Source organism: Polypterus senegalus, chromosome 2, assembly GCF_016835505.1.
Source record: "Polypterus senegalus isolate Bchr_013 chromosome 2, ASM1683550v1, whole genome shotgun sequence".
NCBI classification, from domain to species: domain Eukaryota; kingdom Metazoa; phylum Chordata; class Cladistia; order Polypteriformes; family Polypteridae; genus Polypterus; species Polypterus senegalus.
In genome coordinates, this window is record NC_053155.1 from 149,712,369 (window position 1) to 149,735,570 (window position 23,202).

At 34.8% G+C, this 23,202-nt stretch overlaps 1 protein-coding gene across 1 annotated transcript in view; it reads right to left on the reverse strand.

Annotated features, from left to right (window-relative positions):
- Positions 1-23,202, reverse strand: part of pcca (propionyl-CoA carboxylase subunit alpha) — a 644,470-nt gene that overhangs the window by 437,491 nt on the left and 183,777 nt on the right. Inside the window, exons 7-9 of the mRNA XM_039744810.1 lie at positions 18,799-18,930; positions 15,820-15,856; positions 15,081-15,159 (exon numbers count right to left, since the gene is read on the reverse strand). Of these exons, the coding sequence (XP_039600744.1) occupies positions 15,081-15,159; positions 15,820-15,856; positions 18,799-18,930 (248 nt within the window). The remainder of the gene's footprint in view (positions 1-15,080; positions 15,160-15,819; positions 15,857-18,798; positions 18,931-23,202) is intronic.

Here is a 23,202-nt window from a genome sequence, read left to right on the forward strand (position 1 = left end):
ATAATAAAGGTGACAATGAGATCTAAATATTTAAGAACAAAATGTAGTCTGCTGTTCAAAAGTCCTTTCATTTGACATTTTTTATTCAGTATCAAAGTGCTTTCTATCTCCTCTTTTTTATTCATTAATTTAGGATTTTTAGAATTCCTATTTTAAACACTGTGCTTTCTGCAAACCACAGCTGCAGCACTGATGTATAAAAGGATGTAATGGTTTATGTGTGCTGCATTGAACACAGCAATTTATTATAACATAGTTTCTTAAAAAATTAAAACACCAGAGGTAAAACAAAAACAAAGACAGATGCCCATAAGATTTTTTGTTTATTTTAGTAGACCTGGAAAGCAGGTAATACCATGCCAGCCTCTTCATTTGATCTTCGCAGTGTTTTTCTTTTATTACACAGCATTTTAGCCTTTAACATAAACGAACATTACAATTGCATTAAGCTTTTTGAAAAAGGATTTGCAAGTGCTGCAGAGGGCTGGCGCCCTACCCGGGGTTTGTTTCCTGCCTTGCGCCTTGTGCTGGCTGGGATTGGCTCCAGCATACCCCCGTGACCATGTCATTGGGATATAGCGGGTTGGATAATGGATGGATGGATGGATTTGTAAGTGTATGTGGGAACAGGTATGTAGGATGACATTGGACATCAAGAAGAGTAAGAGAGCAAGAGCAGAGCCAAGGATCAAATGGTGGAATCTGAAAAAGGAAGACTTCAAGGTTGAGTTTAGGGAGAAGGCAAGACAGGCACTGTGTGGTAGTGAAGAATTACCGGACAGTTGGGAAACTACAGCAGGTCTAGTAAGGGTGACAGCAAGAAGGATGCTTGATGTGACATCTGGACAAATTAAAGAGGAAAAGGAAACCTGGTAGTGGAATGGGGAAATGCAGGAGAGGATATAGAGGAAGAGGATGGAAAGAAGAAGTGGGATAGTTAGAGAGATGCAGAAAGTAGACAAGAGTACAAGGAGATAAGGCACAAGGTGAAGGGAGAGGTGGCAAAGGCTAAAGAAAAGGTGTATGATGAGTTGTATGACAGGTTGGACACTAAGGAGGGAGAAAAGGACCTGTACCGATTAGCTAGACAAAGAGACCGAGCTGGGAAAGATGTGCAGCAGGTTAGAGTGATAAAGGATAAAGATGGAAATGTACTCATAAGTAAGGAGAGTGTGTTGAGCAGATGGAAAGAGTACTTTGAGAGGTTGATGAATGAAGAGAACGAGAGAGAGGTTGGATTATGTAGAGGTAGTGAATCAGGAAGTGCAACGGATTACCAAGGAGGAAATAAGGACAACTATGAAGAGGAGGAAGAATGTAAAAGTCGTTGGTCCGGATGATATACCTGTGGAAGCATGGAGGTGTTTAGGAGAGATGGCAGTGGAGTTTTTAACCAGATTTAATGGAATCTTGGAAAGTGAGAAGATGCCTGAGGAGTGGAAAAGAAGTGTACTGGTGCCGATATTTAAGAATAAGGGGGATATGCAGGACTGTAGTAACTACAGGGGAATAAAATTGATGAGCCACAGCATGAAGTTATGGGAAAGAGTAGTGGAAGCTAGGTTAAGAAGTAAGGTGATGATAAGTGAGCAGCAGTATGGTTTCATGCCAAGAAAGAGCACCACAGATGCAATGTTTGCTCCGAGGATATTGATGGAGAAGTTTAGAGAAAGCCAGAATGAGTTGCATTGCGTCTTTGTGGACCTGGAAAAAGCACATGACAGGGTGCCTCGAGAGGAGTTGTGGTATTGTATGAGGAAGCCAGGAGTGGCAGAGAAATATATAAGAGTTGTACAGGATATGTACAAGGGAAGTGCGACTGTGGCGAGGTCTGCAGTAGGAGTGACGGATGCATTCAACCTGGAGGTGGGATTACATCAGCAATCGGCTCTGAGCCCTTTCTTATTTGCAATGGTGATGGACAGGTTGACAGACGAGATTAGACAGGAGTCCCCGTGGACTATGATGTTTGCTGATGACATTGTGATCTGTAGCGACAGTAGGGAGCAGGTTGAGGAGACCCTGGAGAGGTGGAGATATGCTCTAGAGAGGAGAGGAATGAAGGTCAGTAGGAACAAGACAGAATACATGTGTGTAAATGAGAGGGAGGTCAGTGGAATGGTGAGGATGCAAGGAGTAGAGTTGGCGAAGGTGGATGAGTTTAAATACTTGAGATCAACAGTACAGAGTAATGGGGATTGTGGAAGAGAGAGGAAAAAGAGAGTGCAGGCAGGGTGGAATGGGTGGAGAAGAGTGTCAGGAGTGATGTGTGACAGACAGGTATCAGCAAGAGTGAAAGGGAAGGTCTACAGGACGGTTGTGAGACCAGCTATATCATATGGGTTGGAGACAATGGCATTGACCAAAAAGCAGGAGACAGAGCTGGAGGTAGCGGAGTTAAAGATGCTAAGATATGCATTGACTGTGATAAGGACGGATACCTCTATGTCAAGATGCTCATGCAACCTGTATGTGTGTGTGCTAGACCGTCAATAATGTTGTCTGTTAGGCTTTTTTTTCTCTGAATTCACTGTCGTAATCTTCTTTATTTATTTATTTGGTTTGTACAATGCTATATACTGTATACCCTGCCATTCTTTCTTATATTCTGTAAGTGCCTTGAGCATAGGAAAGGCGCTATATAAATAAAATGTATTATTATTATTGTTATTACTACATTAGAGGGTCGGCTCAAGTTGGACGGTTGGGAGACAAAGTCAGAGAGGCGAGATTGCGTTGGTTTGGACATGTGCAGAGGAGAGATGCTGAGTATATTGGAAGAAGGATGCTAAGGATAGACCTGCCAGGGAAGAGAAAAAGAGGAAGGCCTAAGAGAAGGTTTATGGATGTGGTGAGAGAGGACATGCAGGTGATGGGTGTAACAGAACAAGATGCAGAGGACAGAAAGAAATGGAAGATGTTCCGCTGTGGCGACCCCTAACGGGAGCAGCCGAAAGAAGAAGAAGAAGAAGAAGAAATGTATGTGGGAACACACAGAGAAAGAAAAATATTTTAGAAGGATATTCATTTCAACAATATTAACTCTCCCAGCTAAATAAACTGTAGGTTTGACTAAACATTAACATCTTGTTCGATTCCCCAAACCCATTATGTTGGGGAAACTAAACTTAAGAAAATAACTTTAAATTTCATAGTGTTTTCCAAATTCCTAAATTGATCCTGCAATAATATTTAAGGAACTAGCTGGGTTACCTGTCTAAGACATATTGAAATCTCAGTAATCAATGCAGACTTGGGTGTCAGCAGTGTAATATCGATTGGAATGTATTTTTTAATGCATGCACTGTATTTTCGGTTCCAACAGATGACATATCACAAATATTTGTAGTAATAAAATGATTTGCATCTTTCATTCCAAATTATGGTGCAACGCAGGCATTAGCACTGCTTTTGCAAATCCGCAACCAAATAGCACATAAAACAGAAACAGAGCACCACTTGCCCTTCTATAAAGGTGGATTACTATTCTTTTTGCTAAAGCTTTCATCAATATGTCATCAGTCAAGTGAAATTAACCCTTCAGAACATTCTTAAAAATAAGAAGAAAAAGCTCACTCCCTGTCCACCTAATGTGAAAACAAGTTTCAATTTGATAGGGGAATAGTGACAAAACCCACCATAGGTGGTCTGTCTTTATTTCTTTCTTTCTTTAAACTTAAGGACTCCTAAGACTTCCATATTTTGATGTTTCAGAGAGTTAAGATGTATGAATTTGTATGAATGGCACACTGAAAATGAACCTAATATCAGTTTTATCGAACTTGGACTGAATTTACATGTATTCTTCTGCATGCTCTAGGTTTGTGGTATTTTTGTGGCTTCCGGCGAGCAGAATATATGAGGCTGTGGTCTGTGTTTCTAGTTTGGCTACGTGTTACGTCTGCTGTCATTGTGACATTCTTCAAAAGATACAGATGTAGCCATGCAAAATGTATTGGTATTTTCCATAGAAGCTACTGAGTTACATGTTTGTCTTATGAAAACGACTCACAGATGGCACTTGCGATGGACCGGTTTTTAATAATATAATTGTTTCATTTAATCTCATTACTGTGAATGTTGTATTCTTAATACAGAATTTTACAACTACTCAGTCACTTACTAAGGTTAGTTTGGAAAAGTTCTGACATGTTAGTACTGTCAAAATTAACATGTTAGCATATGCGATTAATTTCAAAGGTTCCTTAATTGTATTTAAAATGTGCTATTTGACACCTTGTTGTCTTTTTCAATGGTTTTCAAACTGGTGGTCGCAGCTCCAAAGAAGTTGAAATTATTAAAAGAAATAAAATCCATTCTAACTTTAAAGATTGTCTTTAAATTGCATAGTTTTTAAATAAACATACAGTCAGCTGAAAAGTTATCAGTGTATTAGTTTAGTTATATATACGAGACAAGTGGTCCTCAACTTCTTCAGTCTGTCAGGTGGTACAATAGGGAACAACAAAACCTGTGCCGTCTCACTGTGCTCCTGTCTTTTCCATCCTCATTAGATACTCAACCATCACAACTGACTAGATATATTTTCCTCTTTGTTTTCTTACCTGAAAGTCACACAGTATGTATAATTTCTGTTGTTTTCTTTTGATCTGGATTCATATGTAACTGTAATTTTTTTTTTTTACTAAATTTCAGAAATGTTAGCCTTCCTAATATGTATTCCTTATCAATCCAAGCTACTGTTATAACATACAAAAATAATTAATTAAAAAAGAATTTTATGTGCAAAAGAAAAATTAAAAGACATAAACAAGCATACAAAAAACTCTATAAACAAGCATACAAAAAACTCTCTGAAATCACTTGTTAAATCTCCAAATTCAATATTAGTTTGGACGTATCATTTTTATTCGTGCCTGGTAACAGTTCAGCACTTTAAATTTTAGGACTGAAAGAAAACGATGGTACCGGTACTTGAAAACACCATAGTTACTGGAGGGTGGAAATCCCAGGCCTAAAGAAATCACGTGATATTTAATAACACTTGTGACAATAGTCTGTTGTAGTGAAGCTTTTGCTTTGAATAACAGGTCTACTATTATACAAAATTATGCTGTGTGAATTCAGTTAACAGTAACAGAGATTCAATACTATCTCCGCTGTGCAACTTTGGTTTTGTAGTGAAGGTCCTGATCATATCTTACAACATTTAAGGGGGCTTTGACTTAATATTTGGGAACCCCTGATATAAGCTATACCATTAATGATGGATGTGAAAGACAAAATTTATGATGAGTCCTTTTGATTTAAAATTCTCTGAGGATTCAAAGGACAAAATTGTCAATACTTGTATTAGGGAAGTGCAACATCCTTGACTTGTCACTTGAAAACCTGAATAATGTTACTAAGATCAGGCAACAAAAATGGCAATAATCAACAATCCATGAATGTACAACTTGACTTACGTTCAAGAATGGAACAAAATATAAAGCATTAACTACTGCTTCTTATTGCCTAATCAATCTAGTCAAACTGCAGACCTCTAAATATGGCTGCAGATACACAGCTGAGACACATCTTTCAGCATTGTCCAATAATTCATACACATTGCCTAAACATGGGACAATTGTTTCAAGTATGAAGGATGTATATTAAAGGCACAATTCATTACAGTTTGAGCAACTCAGAAGTTGAACGGCAGTCACATTCACCAAGACGTCTGAGAACTGCTTAACTACCTTGGTTAAAGATGTGTTTAATCATGATTAACTGAGTGACATCTTGTGGTTAATTCTGATTAAAACCTTTAATTATCTGACGACCCCAGTTTAGGTACTTTATGAAACTTTTCAATGTGTTACACTTTTCTGCAAATTATTCTGCTAGTTATCACAGCAATAAACATATTCTTTTTAGAAACTGCTTAGTAGGAAATATAATAAGGAGTTGAAAATCCAAAAATAATTGCTGGTACTTAAAATGCTACTATAATATTCTTCCTTTGTATGCATCTGCATTAATTTGACTTGTTCACTGGTAACTTTTAGAGCGTAAGGTTTACTGATTAAGTGATGTTATGGTATAGTGGTAAGATGCACACTTTTTGTACTTTAGAGGCTGGGTTTTGATCCTAGGGTGTTGTGGAAGTATACAAATACAAATCCAGTTTTTTTTTTTTCTCTTAATAAGATAATATTCAAACAAAAAATAAAATACCAATGTACTTTTCAATTTCCATAATGTTTGCTCTGTGACTAATAAACAAATAAATGAAATGCTTTGATCAGCCAAGAACAACCTGAGAGCGCTGCATTATATTACTGTATTAACCATTACTACCAAAAGCCTATAAACTGCTTAAAGAAGAAAAAAAAAAGTCAAAATGATTCCAAAACAACTACCTATGATATATTTTAGCTGCTTTGATATACAATTTGATAATAATATAACTATTAAATAGTATTAAATCACTGCATTTTTAACAATAACAGAAAAAGAAAATCTAACTACACAGTTACACTTTATGAAGTACAGAATATAAGTATTATAACATCAGATCAAGTAGGTGAAAACCATTACCCACCACTCTGCAAGGAGTTTTTTTTAGCTTTTGCCTCCTCATGATTTTAGAAATTACAAGTCTCACTCCAGAACAACCACCCTTGAAGCCAGTACACACCTGGCATTAACATGCATTTACTGTGATTCAATCAAGACCTGATAGTTCTTGACTGCATTAAAAACCTGGAATACACACACCTGCAACCCAACTATGATCAGACCATGATAAACCCATTCGAAAGCTGTCAGAAATGGACATTTCTCCTTTATTCAACGCATGTTCCCAGCCGAACATATTCATACCAGTCAGTAATGTGCACATGCAGCAGCTTGTTCTACTTTTATTTCCAATACAATGCCATCATTTAGTCTGCATTCTGAGTTTACATGTACTGTATATTAATGAGTTATTTTCATCTTAATGGCATGCTCCATCTTCAAATACTGATAGTGAACTTTATAAAAGAAATGTCATAAAAATTACAGTATAGAAAACTGTAAAAAAAAAAAAAAAAAAAGTTTTACCTTCATTCATGCAATTTTTTACCTCATCAACACAGAACTAAAAACAAATAATACAAATAATACTTTTTGACACACTGTTGAAATGGAGTGCTTGACACAAAGCAAAATGTATGTAAAAACTTTCAGGCAGTCTTTCATAACAGTTTCTTCTTTCTTGTGCCCCTCCTTCATTTCATACCAGAGGGAAACTCATTTTCATCGGGCTGGTACTCTTAAACTGTTGTCACTAAAGCATGGTGTTACACCCTGCTGTGTTTGTTATTATTTGGGGAATAGACAGTCTTGAATGGGGGTGGGGATACATTTCTAGTAGCATGCATGCCTTTTAAAAGTGTGCATCACTTTGTAATATAAGGCAAATGCAGCAGTGTTATTAAGTCTGATTTTTAGTTTGTGAGTGTATTACATATTATTTTCTTTTTTTTTCCATTTCTTTGAAAGCTGGCTTTTCAGTAAGCTGAAGAGACACATTTTATATTGCTAAAATTTAATATTTTACAAGTGCACTTATTTACACTTGTACAAAATATTGTTTTTCATGAGAAATGCTGCATCATAAAGCCCAAATTATTTACAGCACCATAGGATACGTTACAAACTGAGCGTTTCATTGACTGTCACACCATAGATATAATGAACAAGGTAAAATATTTCCAAAATAACAATGATGGAACAAGGAAACAAATTTAATAATAACAACAGATTAAAGCAGACAACAAACCATGAGTTGTTCCATTGCTAAACCATTCAATGTAGTTCAGAAAAGTATACTCCTACAAAAAGACTTATTTTTACTGACACAAAATAACATCACATTCTTCCTTTTTAAAACAGATTGTTTTATTACTTAACACAGTCTTAAATGGAAGGAAAAGAGTGAACCTTTCACTTATCCTGACACATTCATTTCTAGTCATGCAATGGGAATCTCCAATTCACTATCCTTAAAATGTTTTCCCTGACTGCAAAGTAGGACCCATTTTTCTCTGGAACAATAAAAATTAACGGATATGGTTCAACCCCAGTAAGTTTCAAATGTCAAATACTGTATTTGCAAGACTGTATGGCATTTTTCCAATCTGCACATACTGTACAATCTCAAGTAATGCTAGCCTGTATCAAGCATCAAAACAAAACAACAACAAAAAAAAAAAGACTTCCAGAGAAACAGCTAACATATTTTTCTAATTCACACTAACTGAAACTAAACCAAAGTTTCACAAAGTCATTTGTAATTTGCCACCATTCTCCGACAGACCTCATTCAATGTGAACACCCAGTTATCCTGTGGAGGTGAGCCTGCCGTTTCATTATATTAATATACAATTGACCTGGCTGTGGATGTTTAGTACCTCATTTACAATGCTGCTCCTCTTTTTTGTTGTTGTGTACTTCATTGATTCTGTTCTAATAATTATCTTCTTATATAATATGCTACCATGGCTGTCCATTTGTCTGTCAAGAATTTTAAATCACATGTAGCTCGCAAACCATTTGACCTATCGACCTGAAATTTGGTACTCATATACAACGTGACATATAGTATCCGCTTTCAGGGTGATGATTGGCCTCCAATGTTATTTCTCTTTTTATTTTATTTTATTGTAGAATCAATTCTCGGCAGTGGCCAGCAGAGCGGTTGTGCGACACATGCGTACAGGCGCCATTCTCATTCCCTACCACCTTCGTTGTCACTTCCCCTACCACTTCATATCTTAAATCATTCTTGAGGCATATTGAAGACTTATTTGCCAGCTTAAGTGAAAAAATAAACAAAACTTACTAAGTAATTGCAACACAAACATTGACTTAATCAGTTTTAATGTGAAAAGATGCCGACAAAAGAAAAGAAGCGGGCCGCTAAAGTGAAGAAATCAAGAGTTGCTCAGGAAGCAGCAAGCACATCAACCTCTGAGCAAACAAATGCTAAATGCCCAGAGAAAGAGTATGAAAACTACGAATGCTCAAGTTAAGTGTATTCACTTCACATTATTGTGCAGTGTGCCGTTATTGGTAAAAAAATATTTCAATTGTGTAGCACTGGTCAAAGCCTATATTGGCAGCATTTTATTTGCTGGGCACACTTAGACCCATACATTAACACCCTTATTCACCCACACAGCACCACCTTCACTGCAGGTCACAAGTGGAAATTACATTTTTTTTTTAAACATACATTCTCAATAGGCCCAATGCCTTTTAATTTAGTACATATGCAAATCTACTGAAAGTCTAAGGAAAACCCACTTGGACATGTTTTGAAAATGCAGATGCCACAAAGACTATGCACTAACCAGAGTCTTTTTCAATTTCCATAATGTCTGCTGTGTAACCAATTTGCAAAAACAAAAGGTAATGCTGTGATCAGCCTATGAACAACCTGGGTACACTGCTACGAGTATATCAGTCTATCACCCATTACCACCGTAAGACAGTAAAGCACTCAAAAAAATAAAACGAACATCCAAATGGCCCTCACGATACTTTAAGCTTTCACTGCTCCAAATGGCATTTTTCCAGCTAGTATGGTTGCATTGTAGAAAGTTCTGAAACAATACAATCTCATGTAGGTGGCTGCAGGCAGTGCACTGTAAAACAATTCTGAATTCCTCACTCATTTTGAATAGTTGTGTACAATCAGATTGAACAATAAATGTTAAAGATATGTAAAATGTCTTTTAGGTGGAGTATAGCTCATACAATGCATTGAATTATTTAGACATTGAGTGGAAATTGGATGCAGAAGGTTCTGTACACTTTTGCTGGCAGAGTTTGCTGATTAAATATTTTGCAAGAACATCCTGCATTTTTTATTGCAGTTTGGCTTTATAACATTTCAATGTAAAATAAATTCTTTAGAGGGACAACCAAGAGCCTACCACAATTCATTGCTTTTTACTTCAGTAGTACGGGTGTGCACTGCAAAACAACTTACAAAGTTAAGGTGAAGTTAAGAAAAAGAATAGTATGAACAGCAGTGAGTGGGTAACTAGTATTGTTGATTTAGGTTGCCACTGCTTGGCATAGATTACCATGAATGAAAACAACTGCACTACAACTTAACCAGTAAACATTTTTTTCTTTTTTGTAAGCTTTAAAGTAAAAACAATGTAAACACCAAACATTATAGGGGTATTTAACTTTTGCTAAACTGAATATTACCATAAGGAAACCAGGTAAAGATGCCTTCAATTGCATACTGCTTAAAATACACCTTCTTAATAACTATTTAAATTAACTACCTATGTTAAGTGTATCCAATTTGTTTATTAAACAAGATTGTAATGATTTTTTTTTCTTTTCAGAATTTAGTTTTCTAAATGGGAAATCACCATTTTGAGGTTTTACATACTGTAATAACAGGTACAGAGCTAAATGTGTTGTAAATTAATGCATCTCTGTTTGATGTTATAGAAATGCTGGCTTAGTACAACTTCATAAACCATATGAGATGCTAGAATAAGAAACTTCCAAAATTTTAACAATTCAATCACCTGTATATAGTGTGAACAACAACAACAACGATATTTATTTCTATAGCACATTTTCATCCAAACAATGTAGCTCAAGGTGCTATTCTACAAACTGTCATAAAAAACTTAAAACTTACTCTGAAAAGCGTGGACAGAATTAAATCGATTGCCAAGAATTTTGGTATTATTACAATGAATAACTACAATTGTAATTTTCTGATTATAGTTTTATTGAGTAAATGAACGATAAACATATGATTAAAAACTTCTTTAAATGTACTCTATTTTTATAAAATATTTATAATTTAAACCAATCAACACTTGATAGCCTGAGGTGGGCTGGAGCCCTGCCTGGGATTTGTTCCTTCCTTGCGCCCATGTTGGCTGGGATTGGCTCCAGCAGATCCCCGTGACCTTGTGTTAGGATATAGTGGGTCGGAGAATGACTGACTGACACTTGAAATTAATGAGTAAAATTTGCTATCAAGGCCTTGCTGAATTCATACAAAAATTGACTTTTAGTAACATTTCAGGTTCAGACATATCAAACAGTTACCACCTGCAAACTGTATTTTGAATTTTTACTCCTTCTTTTCTCTCTCAGTATCAATAACTCAAAATAGGGGGAAAAAACAGATAGTAATTGCAAGATGCACCAAACAGAAAGCAATAAAATGTGTACAAAATGCAAAGGGTAAAGAAAAACATTTGACAAAGATCTAAGAGACATTTTGACAAAGACAACAACTATTTGTGATCCCACTGGTCGAGGTTTTAGTGTGTCATTAAACAATACCATATTTTACAGATGGGAACAGTTAATTCACAAAAGTAGTTATAATCAATACATATGCTATCGTTTAGAAGAATTTAGAAAACATCCTAGCAGTTTTTGGTATGATAGCATAATGGCATTTTTCATGCAGATGTCCCAGCTCTATAGATGCCCTTTCTTTCTAATATGTTTTTTTCTTTATTTGCTAACCGTAATGTACCCAGCAGTGCATATAGCAAAGTTATCTTTCCTTAGATACTTCATAAAGTGAAGATGACATTCCTCTTCACTATGAATAATGCAGAGGATTTCAATAAATTAAAAAAAAATCTTACAGTGGTGTGAAAAACTATTTGCCCCCTTCCTGATTTCTTCTTCTTTTGCATGTTTGTCACACAAAATGTTTCTGATTATCAAACACATTTAACCATTAGTCAATATAACACAAGTAAACACAAAATGCAGTTTTTAAATAATGGTTTTTATTATTTAGGGAGAAAAAAAATCCAAACCTACATGGCCATGTGTGAAAAAGTAATTGCCCCCTTGTTCAAAAATAACCTAACTGTGGTGTATCACACCTGGGTTCAATTTCCGTAGCCACCCCCAGGCCTGATTACTGCCACACCTGTTTCAATCAAGAAATCACTTAAATAGGAGCTGCCTGACACAGAGAAGTAGACCAAAAGCACCTCAAAAGCTAGACATCATGCCAAGATCCAAAGAAATTCAGGAACAAATGAGAACAAAGTAATTGAGATCTATCAGTCTGGTAAAGGTTATAAAGCCATTTCTAAAGCTTTGGGACTCCAGCGAACCACAGTGAGAGCCATTATCCACAAATGGCAAAAACATGGAACAGTGGTGAACCTTCCCAGGAGTGGCCGGCTAACCAAAATTACCCCAAGAGCGCAGAGACGACTCATCCGAGAGGTCACAAAAGACCCCAGGACATCGTCTAAAGAACTGCAGGCCCCCCTTGCCTCAATTAAGGTCAGTGTTCACGACTCCACCATAAGAAAGAGACTGGGCAAAACGGCCTGCATGGCAGATTTCCAAGACGCAAACCACTGTTAAGCAAAAAGAACATTAGGGCTCGTCTCAATTTTGCTAAGAAACATCTCAATGATTGCCAAGACTTTTGGGAAAATACCTTGTGGACTGATGAGACAAAAGTTGAACTTTTTGGAAGGCAAATGTCCCGTTACATCTGGCGTAAAAGGAACACAGCATTTCAGAAAAAGAACATCATACCAACAGTAAAATATGGTGGTGTTAGTGTGATGGTCTGGGGTTGTTTTGCTGCTTCAGGACCTGGAAGGCTTGCTGTGATAGATGGAACCATGAATTCTACTGTCTACCAAAAAATCCTGAAGGAGAATGTCCGGCCATCTGTTCGTCAACTCAAGCTGAAGCGATCTTGGGTGCTGCAACAGGACAAGGACCCAAAACACACCAGCAAATCCACCTCTGAATGGCTGAAGAAAAACAAAATGAAGACTTTGGAGTGGCCTAGTCAAAGTCCTGACCTGAATCCAATTGAGATGTTATGGAATGATCTTAAAAAGGCGGTTCATGCTAGAAAACCCTCAGATAAAGCTGAATTACAACAATTCTGCAAAGATGAGTGGGCCAAAATTCCTCCAGAGCACTGTAAAAGACTCATTTCAAGTTATACAACGCTTGATTGCAGTTATTGCTGCTAAGGGTGGCCCAACCAGTTATTAGGTTCAGGGGGCAATTACTTTTTCACACAGGGCCATGTAGGTTTGGATTTTTTTTTCTCCCTAAATAATAAAAACCATCATTTAAAAACTGCATTTTGTGTTTACTTGTGTTATATTTGACTAATGGTTAAATGTGTTTGATGATCAGAAACATTTTGTGTGACAAACATGCAAAAGAATAAGAAATCAGGAAGGGGGCAAATTGTTTTTCACACCGCTGTAAGTGATTATAAAATGAAGGAATTGATAGCAAGGGACAAAACAAAGCACAAAGTAAATAAAGGAAAATGCCCTATTGTCTACTTAGACCAGTCTAAATGGGCTGTGAACTTAGGTCCATCAGAGGCAAGAGCTCATCCTCTTGCCAGTCTTTCAAGTACCACAAAGCAATCCATTTCTCATATCATGCATGTTTCATGATCATGGCATTTTCTCAACATTGTTCCCTAAACTTTCCTTCAAATTTCAAACTCCACCATGCCTTGGCAGTGAAGTTACTTTAAATTTCTATGTAGGGCTTGGGCTCCTAACCAAGCCCAAGAATATCTTTTAGAGTCAGAGATAGGCATGCTTTGCTATATGGCCACAAGGTTAGAATTAACTCCAGTGGTCACTAATGCCCCTGCAAACCAGAGCCTACAAAACTCCTTGAAGTACCAATTCTTTCATCAGGCTTCTCTAAAGTGTATGTCTCCCTTAGTGATAAGGCTAATGAGTACCAGTCTTCAGACAGTCCTATTGAACACTCCTTTAATTGCGTATCCTTGCCTCAATTTCCCAAGCTAGTAGATTAAGGTAATTAAAAAATAAAATTGTATATCTAATTATGAAACACTTAAAAATTTTGGTAAATTCACACTCACAAATTTGTTAAAACTCTTAAGTTAGAACATAGAGTATATAAATGCAAATGGGGAAATCCTATCTTTAACTGATACTAAACTCTTCTAAAATGGTGCAAGTTTTTGTCATTTCAATGCCTCATCTACACAGGGTCTTCTTCAAGTAGGCCTACATTACAGGAGAGGAATAAAAAGGCAGAGAGGGGGAGGGACAAGAAAAGCTGAGAAACGAGACCATCTGTTAACAGAGATGGCTTTGCGTAAACAGTGACAAACAGGAGTGAATGGCATTCCAGTTATTTTCATGAACATGTGAAGCAACGCCAGCAGTTTGGTCTAACGGCACCCCATCCAACAGTGTAAACAAAAACAACATGCCTGCTGGGTTCTGTTCACACCAGTCATCTGCCTCTTCAAGGCCACAGTACCACCCTAAGACCCTTCACCTTTCTGTCTTAATGTTCATGTGTTTTTTTTTTTGTATTGGTGGGAATTTACAGTCTACATTATCTCAAAGTAAATATTATAATTTCTTAAGCAGCAAATACGCTAATTGAGAGGAAATACAGAAGTCTATAAGGATAAATATTGAATTCAAATGTAAATCCATCACAGTAAACAATAAATGTGGGCTGCTAGAAATATATCAATCTGAAAGCAGCAAAGAAAGAAATGGAGAAACCCACCCTAACTAGAAACTAAACAGAACAAAGGTGGGTCAGTACTTCATTATGAATGAATTGCAAACAGGGTTGTCACTTCATTAAGTAACATCACAATGAACCATAACCAGCTGCATCAATTCGGTTTTTTTTCCTGTATGGAATTATACTAACTTTAAAGAACTTTAAGGTAAAAGAAAAAAACACATTAACAATTTAATCTCTGAAAATGGTGTTCACGATACTCTGACTAAAATACATTTATTATGCAACAAATAATCTTAATAATATTCATATAAGCCAGATTTAAACTGCCAAAATCTGGTTCTTTAAAGAAGACCTCAAAAAAGGTAAGTTTCATACTAGTATAGTATCTATTTTTATAAAATAATGCCAGTAACACTTTTTGGCACTTTAAATAGTAGAAAATACAAATACTGTATACGCTGCAAAGCTTATTAAGCTTCTTTTCCTATCAGGATATTACAGAACTGATGTTGTTTATTAAGCACAGTATTTTTTTTTTTAGATGTGATTTTTGGACAGGGTCTCACCTGGTCTCTTCATCATTCCAGGCTATCCTCATTCCTTTCCCACCGCCACCTGCTGAGGCCTTGATCATGACAGGGTAGCCTATCAGTGGGGAACAATTAGACAGAAGTTCATACTTTGATCATTTGGTCATGTGAACATGACAGCTGACCATATGTCCAATATAATACCAAAGACAATAACCAGTTATTAAAATCATTTTCAAAACGGTACACCAGTATCCCTTTAAAAAGGAAGCAGCAGCATGTGAATTTCATTAATTCTTTTCAAAGATTATTGAAACTTTATATTTATAATTTGTTCACTGTTCCTTGATTTATAAAAGCAAATTGTACAGATGAAAGTAGCATGTAGCATCACTCTCAATTACGTTTGTTTAAACACACTAAAGAACTAGGATTGAAAACCAATCCATTCCATGTGTTGCCAAAAAATTATTATATAATTATACATACATATATACACAGACACTCACAGATATATATATATATATATATATATATATATATATATATATATATATATATATAACAACCAAATGTAAAGAGATACTAACTAAAAAGACAGCTAAATCTGTGATAACTACTGCAGTACAATGAAATACTTTATTAAAAACACAATGAATATACCTTTGCTAAATAAAAATGTTCAAGGAACTAGTTAAATAAGCATTTTACTAGCTTGAACAGCATCCTTTTTCACTTATGATGAACGTGAAAAAAAATACAATAAAAAACTTACCAATTTCTCTTGCAATACTGATAGCTTGATCAGTATCCTATAAAATGGAAAAGATGGAAATGTGTATTAATACATCTAGTACAGGAACACTGCTGAAAAGGTTAAACATTTTGTTGTAATTGTCTTTATCATTAATTGATTATAAAATCGGTTCTCATTTTTAGCTACATTTTTGACAAAATTAATGCTATTGATGACAACCATTACATTTCTTCATTCTAGTTTATATTCTTAAAAATAAGAAATGAAATGATGCTATGCAATCACAGCCATACAGACAATTTAAGTGCAGGCTTAAATATTATAGATATGAAAGAAAAATATAGATTACTATTAAAAACAGAATATAAATTAGAACAGTATCAGAAGCAGCATTGACTGTTAGGTTGCCCCACTTTCTGCCAGCAGGGGGAGCATACTCTCTATTATTTTCTTATTTAGAAATGTTGAAGTTAAACAGCAACAGCTGCTGAAAGAAAAACAAATACAACAAAATTGAGCGACACAAAGAAATGTATAATTTTGGAATTATAAAATATGTGAAAACATGAATGTTTTCCCTTATCAGGATTACCCTTGTTGCCAGTTTTACATCACAAATTCTTAAATAAATAAAAGAACATATTAATTCAAGCTAGCTTTAAGTGGAGTATCTCAAAAAGGGGAAGAATAAATTAAATAATGACCAGTTATTGTCTGTGGCAAAAATCATTGCTTAAATGGTTATCTTGAATGTAATAAAAAGATCCTTTATTCCTACCTTCATCTGATACTCTCATTGTGCTTCATTTTTGAATACTAGCTGTACTCATATATTAAAGGCATCTGTTTATTTATTTACATCTTTTGTGAACAAATAGGTTTAAGATAAGGAATAAATGGCTACAAAAATGGATAAGGATACTGCTTAACTTGCCATGTTTACCTGTAACAACAAATGAATGCCACAGAGAGGGAAAATTTCCAGAAAGTCAAACCCATTGTATATAGCATTTTCCAATATTATGAAAAGTCTCTCTAAAATTAAAAAAAAAAAATCTGAAAAGGATTATGAAAACAAAGTTGCCAAAAATACCAGCTGTTAAGTGTGTATAAATCTGTAGGGGCTGATTTATGAACGTTAAAATGAAACCTGATAGGCTTTAAATTTTTCACAACAACTTATTCTGAAAGCTGTGCTAAACATAAATTGCTTCTAATTTCCTGCAGATTAAAGCAAAATTAAGTATAAGACTATTTAAAGGAAGCTTACAATTGATCAATGCCTATTAAGGAAAAACATACAAGGCAAACCAAAAAGACATATATTTTCTAGCAAGATTACCAAAATCATAATAATTTCGATATTTTAATATGTGTGAAATTAAAATATTTTACTCTTAATTATGTATGTGGTTTTATGGCATAGTTTTTTTGATGTACCTCCCAACCTTTTTATTTGCTCTAAAGGATGTAAATGAGTGGAATGTTAGGAGTTTCCACACATTTGGATTGAAAGTCCTTTGTTCTTACATGCAACAGTTATGCGAGAATACTTGCATTTAATAGCCACTCAGTCAGGAAGTGTTAAAAACGCTGAATGCAGACAATTAAAGTCCTCTGAAAAAGTATACAAGCAGTGCTGAATGAATACTGATAAACAGCAATACTTAAAGTAAAACAAAAGCAATAATGTCCATATCATAGTATTTACAATGACTGTCTGAAATGTACCTTTAACAGCAAGCCACTAAAACAAACTAATTTGATTTTTTGGGGAGTTTATTTATAGCAGATAAGACAAGCTGAGAAAAATAAAACTCACATACACAAATTAAAGGTTTATAAATCATTAATATAAAAATAAAGGGACACAAAATCCTGAAACAGTTCTGTAATGGAAGATGTATAAAAATAAGCATAAAAGTGAGCACACGTTAGAACAGCAATTGTGGTTCAATATGGGGAGATATCTTTTCAGTTTTATAGTATTTTGGTATTTCTAGACATTAAATATAATTATCTTCAATATGTTTCTCCTCAGCTTCTAGTACATATCCATCAACAGTACTGATGCCTAACTCTGTAGTGTACAGGAAAAGAAACTCTTTATTGATGTTGCTAATGTGACCCACTGATGTAATGTCTTCAAGCAGTTATTTACAACTTCCTAACTGTTTGTTCCTCAACCTAGATGGCACCGCACTTTAGTTTTCTATGTTATCTTAGTCACACTGTTCTCATTTACAACATGTGAATGGTACATGTGTAAATTTCCTTCTTTCTCATTTGCTTCACTTTGTACAAGTGTAACACAAATGTCTAAGCTTCCTTCATTCTCTTTCTGGATTTTTCAGAGATATTTACTATTTCCAAAAAAAAAACAAAAAAAAAAACTTTGGCATAATCAAGATGCAGAGCAGCTCACAAAAGAGTTAATGATATTCTGAATGAAGTCTGAAACTTGGCCAAAATTCAAAAATCATGGTATCTGCAATATTTGTCCTTCATTTGTCTACCCCACTCATTCAGATTCATACAATTTTTATCTTGCGCCACCTGGAGCTATATCATGAAAATTTTACTACTGTAAGAAAATATTTAGCAGTTTTAGATTTTCTCCAATATTTGTCCTTGACAACAATTATTGTAGTCAGACAGAATATTCTTTAACAATTATGTTATTAAAATAAATTACTAACAAAACTTAAGTAATATTTCATATCATCATTTTGTTACAGTTATAATAAAACAAGACCTGTTGTACTACTGTGACTTTTTACAAAAATGATAATACACAATAAAGATCAAACTGTGGTTTAATGTGATAGGATCTATTTTCCACCAGGAATGATAGTGTGTAACAGAAAAACCAGGCTATAATAGAATATACATATATAAAAACACAAAAGCATACTTTTTTGTATTCCCAAGACATAGACTCTTAAAACTTGTCCCACAAATTTAGTTATCATGGTGTATCCAAAAGCAATTTCTCACCTTGACCACCCCATCAAAGCCAGGGATGGTGTTGACCTTAGCATTCTTGGCTATTAATTTGCTTTCAATCTTGTCTCCCATTGCTTGAATAGCATGTGTGTCTGGTCCAATGAAGGTGACACCTTCTGCTGCCTGTGGAGATAATGAAGGCTTTAACTTTACAGCAGAAACAAAGTAGATAACAGCTGTGCATTTACGCTTACAAGAAACCACAACAATTGTTTATAAAACCCTGGATCCCCTATTATACATCACCCATGATTTTAGCATGCCCTCAATCCATTACCCCTTCCAACCAACCAATGAATGACAAACATTGAAGTGTGTAAAGTATCCTATACTCTTCTGTATTAAAATGACAAATAGATAAATTCATATTTGTACATCATTGTCATAAAGGTTTATGCATCACAGAGTCATCTGGGAAACATACTTTGAATGTCTTTACTCCATTTCAGAGGTAATGATGACTATCTCCATAGCAGTGTCCACCAAAAAACTTACTTTACAAACAGCACTTTTTACAGTTAATTTAAATTTAGCATTATGACATTCTCCAGATAAAGTATGAAACTTCAGAAATTTACAGTGACATTTATAATAGCCATTTTGAAGTAGTGTGGTCAGGAAATTCAGAAATGTACATATGTCAAGCTAATTGCTTTGGAAAGTACTTCATAATAGTGCTCATAACATTACAGGTAATAAGATGTGGCAACCAAAATTGATAATGGAGGCATGCAAACATTTTAAGTATTTTGTTTTATTATTAGTGATAAAGCATGAGAAATAGCATAATAAGCCTAAATTAATTATTATTATTATATTACACTCAAACCTGCACAATCCAATTTAGCATAGCAGGGTGCTGGAGCCTATCCTGGCAACACTGAGCACAAGTCAGGAAACAGTTCTAGACAGGATGCCAGACTATCACAGGGTGTTGATGATGAACATGTTGATGATTACGACTGTTATTAATTGTTGACACAGTGCAACAGTAGATAGAATTCACAGTTTAAAACTCGCACCCAGTCATTTATGTGGGCATGGGTTTTGTTAGGAATACCCCAGTTTTCCATTCACATCCCCAAAGACATGCTAGTTAGGTTAGCTGGAAGTTTTATATTGAATCTGCATGAGTGTATATAAATGAATCCTATGGTGGACTTGTTCTATGACCAGGACTGCTTTGTAGCCAGTGCTAAAGGGATAGGGCTCTGACCCTCACAACCATGAAATGGATGTTATTAAATATTACTAAGATTACTATTACTATTATTATTACCAAAAACTACTGGCTGTACATTTATTTTCTGAGCACATTTATTTTTAGTACAGGATTGAGGTGGATAGAAACCTGTTTTGACAGTTTCAAGCATGAGGTTTGTACCAACCATGGAAAGGATGTCTTTAACATTAAAACAAAAATGAATTATTTTTATATTGCTCACTGAAAAACTAATTCCTTAAAAACTTGTTGATCAAATAACACTTCAACTTCATAAAAACATTGACAGTGTATGTCATATGCATGAAAGGAATAAACAGGTGAAGGTGAGCTCTTTGAGTGTTTTTAAACTTCCACTATTATAAAAACAGAAAATGCTAATACTAACATCAGAATGGCAGTCATTATACTGAAAAGTCCGACAAGTTTAGTTTAACACAACTTGTTGATAAGCAATACAGTATAATTTTATGCAATCAAGGCCCGCTTGAAATGATATTCAGACATAGGAGCGTATCTGTACTTCTTGTGATGAAATGATTTAAAAAATTAAGACAACTGGGATATTAGAAACAAAATATTAATATTGTATTCTGTTGTATTCTTAAACAGTTGCACTCTATACTATTGCTAATGGTTAGTGTGTACTGATGCAAATATTGTGGTAAATTAGGGAAAATTAGGTAATGTATGCATATTTTTTTATAATTTTTTACAGTGCACTCTGCACAGATTGTAAGCTATAAACATATCAAGTTATAACACAATACTATAGATATACACACACGCACACACACACACACACACACACAAACAAATATATTCTATGCATAATGAGAATATGTTTGATCGCCTTTCAGCAGGGCAGCATAAAGACAATATTTTCCTGTCCGTAACCAGTTTTATTTAATTTAACTTATTTTATTTCCTCTCTCTTATGGATTTTCTACCTCTCTTAGTACCTACAATGTACCATATTTACTTGAGAGTAAGCATTCACCTGAAAAAAAGTCTAAAATTAAAAAATAATGATCATAATTACATCAACTATATTTCAAGTATGATATACAACCTTCACTTATTTAAATGACAACTGGCAACACAAAGGCCTGAAATACCACTGATTACTAATGATGAATTCTGAATCAAATATACTGTACACTACTTAATTAAAATATCTGAAATCAGTGTAAGGTAAACTAAATCATGTATAAAATTAGTCAAACAGCAAAAAAAGGGAAAAAAATAAATATTGGGAAGTTGGGAATCCCTAAAATGTACGTATAATTTCAACTTCACCTTACTGGCCAAGAAAACACTAGCAACTGTTACAGAATTAAGAAACCTATGGTTCTAATCCTCAAATTCTATATGATTTTTCCTAATACCTCCAAGCAATGCAACAAACAAAATGCTTAGTTTGAATCATTAAACTGCATAAACCATGAATAAGTCTTTTATTCTGCAAATGAAATTACATCTACATTTCCAGAAGAGAACAGAAGGCTTAACAGTCTCCTCAGATTCATGTTAACTCAACCTCTTCTTACTCCAACAAGAGCACAATGAAGTAGAAATGCAGATGTATCAGCAGTCACTCTCAATTCATTGATATTAACAGTGGAAATGGAAGTGGTATCTGATTTCAAGCAAAGAGACTGCTGTTGCTAGGAAGGGAAAAAAGCTACAACTACTACCTACGCTTTCTAAAAGAACTCAAAGGATGATAAGCAAGAAGATATTCAATTATTCAGAGTTTTGATTCGACATCCTTAAATTTAAATGGTTGAAATTTTTTTGAACTAACATGAACCTGGAAAAAAACATTTTAAAGGAAAGACTATACTGTGCATAAGCCACGTGCCAAAAAAGGGAGCATACAAGCAAGAGCTTAAGGGTAAAATTTAAATTCACTATTTACTATGGTTTATGTCACACTATAAGTTGAAAAAAAGTTCTGTCTCAATCTATTGCACTGCTCTAAATATAATTTTTAAGGATCTTGAAACCATAGGGTACTTTAAATGAAAAGGAGGAGGGGAACTCCCCCCAATATTCACAGAAATTAAAAATTTGAAAACTTGGAAGCTTCTGTCTAATTGTACCAGAATAGGCTATGGCTCCCAATATCCTAAGAGATTTTATTTAATGGATACAAAAAATGTTTAGATAGAATTAACCTTGTTTCTTTTGGAACAAGTATATTTGAAACAGATTAATACTCATACTAAACCATGAATTAGTAAAGCCAAAATGCTGATTTATTGTAACTGTGTTCTTAAAATTCAGCTGATCGAATTACTTCAAACAAACCAAATTACTTTTCAAAGAATGAACTGATCCATGCCAACCTGAAAAATACAAACATATGCCTGCATCATAAAAAAACGCATATTGCAATAAATGATTTCCTTTAAAATGTCTTTATTTACTCCTGGATGGTACAGAGGAGTGGAGATTAGTATTGCTACCTCACTGATTCCGAGTACTGCATCTGGTCATTGTCTCTGTAGAGTCTGCACATTCGCCCCATCCAAATATTTGCATGTTAGGTTAATTAGTGGTTCTAAATTGACAACTGACCCATAGAACAGTGTGAGTACATGTGCTGCTAATGCAACAGGCTGGTGCCCTAGTACTCCTGGGACAGGCTCCACCCCACTGTGCCCATGTAATGAATTAAGTAGGTTTGAGAATTTTTGCATTTTGTGTGCGTGTGTGTGTGTGTGTGTGTGTGTGTGTGTGTATGTGCGCGCACACACATGTGTGTGTGTGTGTGTTAGTAAGTGCTTAATTATGTTAGTTCATTTTTTTCTGCTTTAACTTTGCAAAATTTAATTTGTTTACAATTTAATATTTCAACATCTTCTAGGAATTTCATTTTACATCTTCTTTTTGAACTGTACATTTTAATGTGTTGCAAATAAAATACCAGAGTTTGACACATACATATTGAGCAATAGTAAAAAGCCATGCCAGGCTCCTAAACACTCTGTTTTAAATAACACAAATTAGCCAAAGTCTTCAAATGCAAGACGCATTTTGGTACAATAAATTCTGAAGTTGAACCATAAAACCATTCTCTACCCATACTTTAATATGACAGAGGCAGTTTCTCTTGTCCCTGTTGCATTAGAAAATTTTTAGGGAGAAAGTTAAAGAGAAAAAGTAAA